Source organism: Cucurbita maxima, unplaced genomic scaffold (genome assembly GCF_002738345.1).
Source record: "Cucurbita maxima cultivar Rimu unplaced genomic scaffold, Cmax_1.0 Cma_Scf00015, whole genome shotgun sequence".
NCBI classification, from domain to species: domain Eukaryota; kingdom Viridiplantae; phylum Streptophyta; class Magnoliopsida; order Cucurbitales; family Cucurbitaceae; genus Cucurbita; species Cucurbita maxima.
The window spans coordinates 1,197,022-1,206,689 of record NW_019272031.1 but is presented as its reverse complement, the minus strand read 5'-3'; the positions used below and the strand labels follow the sequence as shown (position 1 = coordinate 1,206,689).

General features: G+C 36.7%; 1 protein-coding gene across 1 annotated transcript; it reads right to left on the bottom strand.

Moving 5' to 3' along the window:
• Positions 1-2,013: 2,013 nt before the first annotated feature.
• LOC111490400 (pyrophosphate--fructose 6-phosphate 1-phosphotransferase subunit beta-like) lies at positions 2,014-7,628 on the bottom strand. Its single transcript, XM_023139005.1, has 16 exons — positions 7,317-7,628; positions 6,907-7,068; positions 6,713-6,834; positions 6,534-6,587; positions 6,341-6,447; positions 6,145-6,250; positions 5,917-5,980; positions 5,357-5,445; positions 4,684-4,815; positions 4,383-4,553; positions 4,189-4,307; positions 3,662-3,773; positions 3,434-3,518; positions 2,578-2,622; positions 2,376-2,444; positions 2,014-2,207 (listed from the first exon to the last, which is right to left on the bottom strand). Exons 1-16 carry the CDS (start codon positions 7,510-7,512, stop codon positions 2,131-2,133), a joined length of 1,710 nt encoding a protein of 569 aa, XP_022994773.1. The 5' UTR covers positions 7,513-7,628; the 3' UTR covers positions 2,014-2,130.
• Positions 7,629-9,668: the final 2,040 nt, after the last annotated feature.

The following is a 9,668-nucleotide window of genomic DNA, read 5'->3' as shown; positions in this document are numbered from 1 at the left end:
TAAAAAAAAAAAAAAAAAAAAAAAGGGAATTCAGCCAAAAGTCAATGGAGGGGAAAGAAGGATTTTTTGGCAGCCAAGTGTCGACCGGTGCAGCGCGGCTTGGTAGGTGGAGGACACACGTTGAGCATTGGTTGGAGCTACACGGCGGACGACGGCTGGAGCAACATGGCCCCAGCAATACGGCGCCACGCATCATGAGTGTACCCTACTTGTCTCCAGACCTACGGACCGATCTATCCCGACACACAACCTGTCGGCCTAAACCAACCCATGGTCCACCTGAGCGAATTGAGCCGCCGACCCCAATTGGAGCGCTGACCCATGACTGTATAGAAGCAACCTATGCGTGCCGCCCGCGAGTAGACATGTTCCAAGTGCGTGTAAGACCCATTTTTGTCTGTTTGACTTCTGTTTGCCTGATTTTCGTCCTGATTCCAATTCTAACAATGTTTTTATGAGAATATGGACATAGTCGAGGAAATTCAGTATTTTTGGATACCCTACTTGCATAGAAACGCCAGCAAAAGGCATGCGCTAACCAAGTAAGTCACCACACGGAACTTAGGAAGAAATATTTGTAGGAATCACTTCGGTATGCATACATGCTAGTTTAATTCCCTTAGTTGACTAAATTTTTCCATGATATGAGTTTAGGTGGCAAAATGTATGAATTATGAAAATTGAATCATGGTTTATGCTTATGCATGAATTATGTATGTTGTATCTTGATGCTTGATATATGTGCACTAAGTTAATGTTTATGAATCGTTGTTACAATAAGTCTAGGGATTCATGATTAGAGTGATGAGTCACTGGGTTTAGACCTATCCCTTCCCTAGGAACCTAATAGATTACCACGACAACGAAGTACCTTAGGATTGTTCTTAAGCTCCTAGTTGTGTGAATGATATCTATAGCTCCGTGGGAAGACCAGGGGTTCCTGATTAGTTCTCACTGCTGCTTGGCCATTTTACATGGGAAATGTGTCCCCACGTCGTACAGCTCATTAGCTGTGTGGGAACGGTTTGGGTTGTGCCCCCAGGGGACTATCATGGGCCTAGGAGGTACTCAACACACTCCTAAACAAGATGCCATGTGGTCTCAAATAACCATGCAAAGGTAGCGCCTCATACAGAGACACCGGTCATTATAACTTCGAATATGGAACTCTTAGGGACTCATAGAGAGACACCAGTCATTACAGCTCGACATAAGGAACTCTTAGGGACTAAATGAAAGGACGGAGGACTAGAGAAGCTCCAAGGGGCAATCCCCAAGGGACTAAGACTAGAACCAGATGTTCTGAAGTTAATTAGAAGTCCGTGGGAATCCGTTAAGCATAAAATGCGATGAGAGCCTACAAGTAGGTGGCTTACTGAGTATAATTTTTATACTCATCCTTGTTATGTTTCCCTTTTTCAAGTGCGTGAGGCGTCTGGTCAAGAGAGGGCGTGATCAGAGATGTGGATTGTCATAGAGGAATGCATGTCCCGAGATCCAGTTTTTCTTTTGTATTCGAATTCACATATTTTTGTCCTAAAAATTGTTAATTATTTGAACATTTGTTTTAAAATTTCACTTGAAATAAATGGTTTCGCCTTAATGCATTTTCAAATGTTTTTGTTACATTCACGTCATTTTGAGTCACGACTCATAGTATAATATTGGGTCGTGATAAATGGTGTCAGAGCTAGACACCAGATGATGTGCCAGTGAGGATGCTGGGTCTCGAAGGAGAGTGAATTGTGAGATCCCATATCGATTGGAGAAAGCAACGAGTGCTGGCAGGACACTGTGGGCCCTGAAGGGGGTAGACTGTGAGATCCTACTCTACATCAGTTCTAGAGGAGAATGAAACATTATTTAAAATGGTGTGAAAACCTCTTCTTAGCCGGATTTTAAAAACCTTAAAGAGAAACTTGAAAGGAAAAGTCCAAATAGGACAATATTTCACTTGTTTATGATTCTGGGTTGGTTTAGTAAACACGGTATATAGAAATCTCCTGGAAAAAAGAAAAGAAAAAAAAAAAAAGCATTGACAATATCAAATTGTTCCGTTCAAGACAGTTTTTTTTTCCTTCGTTTCTGGAGGAGTGGTATTGAAAAATTATCACAAATCAAGAAATATGATCATGCTTTTGCCCCAAGTTCCAATAACAAAGTGTGATTAATCACATTCGATGCAGGACCAACAAATTGAATTGGACCTACAAGGAGATCAAAACCAGAATGAACAAGTAAATATTTGAAGGTTCAGTTTCGCTGAAAGCAACAAAAGATGGTATTTTTCTTCTGGTAATCAATAACAAGCAAGATATGAATGAAGTATATGAGATATTGATATGAGAGGTTGATGTTTGAGGCCGAATACCGACCTGGACTGATGTAGCAGTTCTCGATAGCCCACTCGTCTCGTAGCAATGCAAATTTCTTGAAAGGTTCACCTGACCATAAAATCATGGAATTTTTAGTATGATGCTTCGCTTTCTGGCTTGCAGAACAGAAAAATGACATCCAAATTATACTTGTGAATGAGGAAGATAGGATATAGTAATAATGTTCCTTCAGAAATATTACCATCAAGTTCCACCATTGCCTTCTTGATCACAGGCTTGAACTTACCTGTCAAATGAATTCGACCTTTAGAAAGAGATCAAATGATAAATATTAAACTAGGCCTCATGAAATTGTTCAATCGGTCAGTCCCATGCCGTTCGAAGTTGTGATGAGTGTTGAGGATCGTTGGGAGGGAGTCCCATAGCTAATTTAGGGAATGATCATGGATTTATAAGTAAGAAATACATCTCCATTGGTATGAGGCCTTTTAGGGAAGCCCAAAGAAAAGTCAGAGAGCTTATGTTCAAAGTGGACAATATTATACCATTGTAAAGGGTCATGGTTCCTAATAATGAGAAGATAATTGTCTTTAGACAGAATATGTGATGATACTCTACTTCTCTCCATATCTTTCTAATCTTATAAAGAAGTTCAGACCTACATATGTACACTTTCACTAATCCCACTATGTCGGGTTTAGCAACTAGTACGATATTTTATACCTAGGGTTGAGTTGTCTTATGAGAACAATCGAGATATGTGCTAGTTGGATCAGATACTCACAAAGTATATTTATATATAAAACAAAAATATATTTTATAACTAACATAGAAACCATAATTTAAACTTATGAAAGGCACCATATTTTGAACTTATTAAAGGTACTAAGTGTGTAACTTGTCGCCCTAGTTTAAACGTTCCTTTTGCAATTTTTATTACTCATGTATAGGAAACTTTGATGTCATTTCGATTTGTAGGTAAACTCCATTGCTCTTATTTTGGGAGGATTCTTTATACCTGCCATTTTCGTTTCTAATTCCTCAAAAAGGTAATCTAAGAGAGAAAAGGAATGCATGTTGTCGTCGATAAAGCTTACCGTGTCTCCTCTCCACGTCCATTAGTGAAGTCAATGCAGTTCCACCAGCCGTCCATTCTTCAACTGGAGCAGCCAAATTTCCTACCTGGTAGACATGATTAACATATAAACAATAGAAATGAGGAACAAGAACTCTAGAGGGAACTGATAACAAGAAAAAAAAAGTGGAAGGCTTAATGGTCGGAGACTAAAACGAATCAGAAGGTACAGGAAGTCGGAAAGACAGACCGATGATATCAGTCCAGTTTTTCCACCCTGGAGGAGAGCTCCAGCAGTATAACCCAAAGCGTAGCAATATGTTGAATCAAAGTTTGTGGGTAAACCACACCTCCCTTCATACCTATAAATTTATAAAAGAAAAAGGAAAAAAAAAAGAGAGAGAATTAAACAGAGACACATAAAGGCACTAGTCTTACAAATATAGTCTTTTCACATAATCTTGAATCAACAAGGAATCAAGTGGCCATATAATAGTGCCTCACATTAACCATCGCATATCCACATTTTCAAGTCAATTAGCAGTCAGCTTAACCCACCATTTGATTGGCCCTTTGCTTTATGAGTTCCTAATAGAAGCTTAGATACTGTGTACCCCAACAAGCATGTTTTTGAGATCCAAACTGCCCGAGTCTAGTCTAGACTAAGACCGCTACTTAAGTTTGGCTTGTGTAGAGTCAAACTCATTATGTTGTTATCACTAAATTAATTAACAGGAGCATCTAAACAGAAATTTCAAGAGCGAGTAGAATGAGTACCCAAAGAAATGTGACTGCCCCTTGAATTGGCCGCCATTATATGCACCTTCTTGCCTCCTCTTTTCCAACTCAGTTTCAACCATTTGAATAAGCATTTTTTCCGTTTCTATTTTTGCGACCTGACATGTATAATATAGTTAATCAAACTAGGGAATCTAAGGAAAGACTACAACAAAACAAGAAAAAATATTTACTTGGACATTGCCGTGTGGATCTCTTTCAAGCAACAATTGTTCTTGGATTGCTTGTGGGAAAAATTCAAAAAGGTGATAAGATTGAGTTTTAAGTTTCTTTTTCCATAGCCCATCCTCATCTATAATATCATGGGCAAGAATTTCATTGAGTTCTGCAATGAGCTGCTGTACCTGTAGAAAGCAGGTCATAAATGAGTACCAGTTCATGAATGATATGTTGATATTCAGTATCTTAGGCTAGTGGATTATGTGTACTAGCTAAAGAAAGAAACAAAATTAATGATAATAATCATAGCAATACCTCAGGAATAAAGTCAATCAGACCCTCAGGAATAAGAATAACACCATAATTATAGCCAAGTTCGAACCGTTTGCTAATTACATCGACAATGTAGTTTGTAACATTTTTCAAGGTAAGCTTCTTAGCCGCAACCTGCAAAACAAGTCTAAATTAGGTTTCTAGCCTATAAACTAAAACTTTATAAAAACACGAGAATACATAGCTTCCAAATGGAAATGGTTTCCCCTGCATACATTCAAAACCAATCAAGTGATTAAGCTAAATCTCCACGAGTCAACTAGGTCATAGAGAATATATTTTCAAAGCTGACAAGATAGGCTTTCTGTGTCATTTAGGCCAATGAATATGACATGGGATGCGAGTATTTAGTTCCATTCCACCTATCAAAAGTTTCAATTCAATCAATGCCATGAAACTTTAAATTATCACAGATTTTCATTTAGACTCTCAAGTTTTGTTTGATGTAACCTTACCAAGCAAATATGCAAGAAGTGAAACAGGATATCTTAAAGACTCAACAATTTCATAGTAACGTCAGAGTATCTGTTGCTATTTTACCCACAAAATCTGGTTCTCAAAGAAAACAACCGTAAGGTAAAGCATATCAACGTAAATAACCTTCTTGACAAAGATTTCAATGGTTCTATCTTAAGTAGTTAAGTAAAGCAGTTACCTCTTCTCCAATAATAGTAATGTTTGGATGAGTTTGCAAAGCACACTCCAGTGTGATGTGAGAAGCAGCACGACCCATAAGCCGGACAACTGCAGATGTAAGTACACTGTTAATGCCATATGATAATATACTTGGAACTCGAGAGAGATAGAAAAAGGTATCAGAAGACATTCACAACATTGGAACAATGAACTAGTATAACTTCACATTAGGTAGATCAAATAGGGAATAGAAACATAAAATTGAACAGAGAGAAGTACTCTGTTTTCTGTGGAGAAGCAACAAGATGAATTTTAAAAAAGAAAATATAATTTTTATTTTGTTTTGTTTTTACAATGGACAAGATAGAAATTTAGGAATTTTAAGATCCAGGTATAGAAAATGACACCTTTTTCTAGAGTAAGGGACCATTTAACAGGGATAATGATGGATAAAAATAAATTTGAACTCAAAATACTAATAATTGAAGTCCTAATAGATTCAGTTATTATAAAAATGTCAGCAGATCAGACCCATTCCTAGTTACATCAAACGCCAATTGCATCAAGAAAAATGCTTACAGTGATAGTATTTTCCTGTTGATCGAGCATCAACCATCACATTACCAATCATCTCGGCGTATATCTGCATAAATATCAGCAGAGCCTATTAAGAACCTCATCTCATTTATGCAAGATTCCCTTTTCACTTTAATTCTTGAAGAAACAACTTCAACTTTGCAACATTGATGAAAGGCGAGTCTACAAGAAAATTTGAATTGTAAAGCAGATCCAAAGAGAAATGAATACCTTGCAAGCAGTATCAAATCCAAAACTTGTGGGTACCTCGTTGCACTTGAGATCACCATCGATGGTTTTTGGACAACCAATTACTCTGGTTCTTAAATTTTTACTCCTAATTTGAAAACAACATCATAGAAGGAAAAAATCAATTATAGAGTTTCCTTTTGTTGCAAAAATAAAAAATCATAGTTTCCCAAAGTACCTAAAGTTTTCAGCAAGGAGACAAGCATTTGTGTTGGAGTCATCTCCACCAATCACAACAAGCCCATCCAGATCAAGCTTCTGAGCTGTTTCTTCAGCTTGCTTAAACTGAAAATGGAACCAAACTATTAATCTCTGCCTTGACTACACGTAAGGAATCACACATGGCAAATTCTGCAAAGAAAGAGTTTCACCTGTTCTGGAGTTTCAATCTTGTCCCTCCCACTGCATATCATATCAAAACCACCCTGATAAAAGAAAAAGAAGATGCATTAAGAACAAGAATTGCATTAGAATGGCAACCAATTCACCTCTGGATCACACACACATTCGCATTAACAATTTCTATAGAATTCCGTTCGAGAAAACGAACCTGATTGTGATATGGGTAAATAAACTCTGCAGTCAGTTCAACATATTTGCATTTCATGATCCCTGCAGGACCACCCTTGAAACCATACAACGTGCTTCCTTTTGCATGATCCTGTAGGTAATCTTCACCAAAATCGTAGATGCTAATTAACAACAGCTTGAACAGAAAAACGACATTATTGTTTCTTCATTTACCAAATAGTCCAGAAATCACATTATGTCCTCCGGGCGCTTGGCCTCCAGACAGGACAACACCGATCTTCAAGTTCTTATTCACCTGCACCGAACTAGAATAATTTGGCAACAACAATGCCGAAGGTTGGGCAAAGAGACAAGGAAACAGCTTCGCGATCTCCCCTGCATACACATAACACACAACTCAAACACTCTAAAAGCCTAAGAACCGGCGATTGGCACCAATGAACTCCGAAACCGCATTAAGAACAACCCAAATTTCAAACAAAAACGAGATTTACAATAAGAAAAACACATAGATTAAGAGACAAAAAATCAATGCATAACGTTATTGTTCCTTCGACTCATCAATCAACTACGTCACCATGAATCCTAACGTGAAGATAAGTAAAGAATTCTTCCATAATTACCTGGATTGCCAGCGGAGGAGCTAGGAAGACCATCGACGATTTTGAAGGGGTTTTTGAGAACAGAGGGAAAAGGAAGAGGCTGATCGATACGGTGGGATTGCACATCGCTATACACGGAAGCAACCCGCCCGATCACCGGCGGAGAAGCTGCATTGACGGGGGAAACATCGGCATTAGCGATAAAAGGCGGTGACATTGCTTACAGAGAAGTGATTGAAGGCTTTTTGTTTTTCTTTTTTTGAAGATGGAAGTGGAAATTTGAGTGTCGATAAGGTCAAGAAAGTCGTTCGGACGTTGAACTCTCCGCCTCCCGGAAGGTAGGTTGGTAAAGGGTAGCTGGTCGTTAGGTTAGTTTTACATTATTTATTTATTATTATTATTTTTTTCACCCGTTTAAACTTAAAATTGATATCATATTGTTAGGTTGATTTGGATTTCAAAAGACAAAATTAAAATGATATATGATGGTGCATGCCTCGTAGGTCCTGCATGTACCATATTATTTATGCTATATGTATGTGTTCTATGTAATGACATATGATGCTATAATATGTATACATATGATATCCATTACTCCATGTTGTAAATGAAATGAAATACTATGTACATTACGTTATGTATTGCCGTGTAAAGTTATGTAATGCATCATGAGATGATTTTCACGTATACATAATACATATATGTAATATGTCATGGATGAAAGGAGAAAGGGAGTGATATTAATGCTATGCTATGAATGTAAATAATGGGGATCTCATGCATGTATGTATGTCATATGCATTGGGATACTTTCTTGTTAGTACGGACGCGTACTTTCGATATTTATGTTCGCCATAATATCATGCAGACTTTTCTTTTTCTGTGGCATCCGACGATGTGTAATGCATTGTGCTCGATCAAGCCAGTCTCAGAGGTACGTAAGTGGAGAAGTACCACACATACAACCCTGCCCTGAATTGAAAAGAGTCCAAGGCCATGTTACGATTTTGAAGGATAGGTCACAATAATGTTGATATGAACCAAGAGACATCAATCATACAATATACTTTAATGAAGATGTGAGAAAATATTGTTGAAATTATCAAAAAATATTTCAATTCATGCCACATTAAAGAAGAATGAAGTTTCATGGTATAAATTTTGGGTGGATTATAATTTAGAGTAATTTAGAATTATTGTATTTCATTAATGTATTTTAAAACTTATTTTTTATAGGTTACAATTACATAATGGTTAATTATGGTCATTAAATATGAAGGTCACCACTCTTAGAATACTTTTAATAATTTCATTTTGAGGCTATATAAAGCCATATAAGTTGTATTTGTAAAGACTTAAAAAAAAAAAAATAGTAAAAAGGAACATTTGTGTTTTTTCTTTAGTCAATGGCTAAGTTTCTTTCCAATTTTATGTAGTTTAGGTTGCATGTAGAATCATTCAAGCTCGACATGATCAATCTTGCTTATGGAGTGATTCGAGTCTCAATCAAGTGTTATTGCTTTGAGATATTTAATCAACAAGAATTATTCAAGCTAGACATAATCGATCTTACTTGTGAGTGATTCAAATATCAAACAATGTTCTTACCTTGAGATATTCGATCAATAAGGTAATCCGAATCTTACTCCCCTTGTAGTGATTTCTTATCTTATCACATGTTATGTGTGTGATTGCATTACTAACCCCAACATTGGGTGACTTACTAAATATTTTTTAAAATACTTGAGCCACGTGCTAACTTATATTTTTCAGGTAAAGGTAAAGCGCCCGTACAGAGATGACGGTGAATACTGAAAAGGCCATGAGAATCAAGATAGGACAGTAGTATACATTAAATTTCATTTAGTAGTTGAATGTGGGTTTATTTTATTTTTCACGTTAAAAGACTATGTTATTTCAAATTTCTTATTTTGAATTAAACGTGCAAGTCCCTGACTTCTTTTAAAAGTATTTATTTAAATTTGATTAAAAGAAAAAATGAAATTAAGTGCTCCGTTCTAGATTTATTTAGCAGTGCATCACACGGAAAGACCCAAAACCTAGGTTATAGCTTCTTTTCTCCAACGCCAATCACAAACTTTTCCCAACTTCATCGACACCGTCTCCTTTGTTCGTTCTTTTCTTTCGAGCAAAAACTCCACTCCCATCATCTTTTGCCAATGTTGCCTAGAATTCAAAAGTAAGTCAAAATTAGAAATAAAGCGGCTACTACATACATGACATGATTGTTGACGCTGGAAAAATTTCTGTAAAATATTTTTAAACCGATGTCATGGACTTCACGTTAAAAATAAAATCCATAAATCAATCCAAAAATATATCAGAAACGAGAATAAACAATATATCAAAAAA

What these genes read in the sequence shown, in the direction of transcription:
- LOC111490400 (XM_023139005.1), bottom strand. Translation starts at nt 7,512, where the DNA reads ATGTCACCGCCTTTTATCGCTAATGCCGATGTTTCCCCCGTCAATGCA. An exon ending in GATTTGATACTGCTTGCAAG is followed by an intron (nt 5,981 to 6,144) that starts GTATTCATTTCT and finishes ATATTTATGCAG; the next exon opens with ATATACGCCGAGATGATTGG. An exon ending in TTACTATTATTGGAGAAGAG is followed by an intron (nt 4,816 to 5,356) that starts GTAACTGCTTTA and finishes CTTGTTTTGCAG; the next exon opens with GTTGCGGCTAAGAAGCTTAC.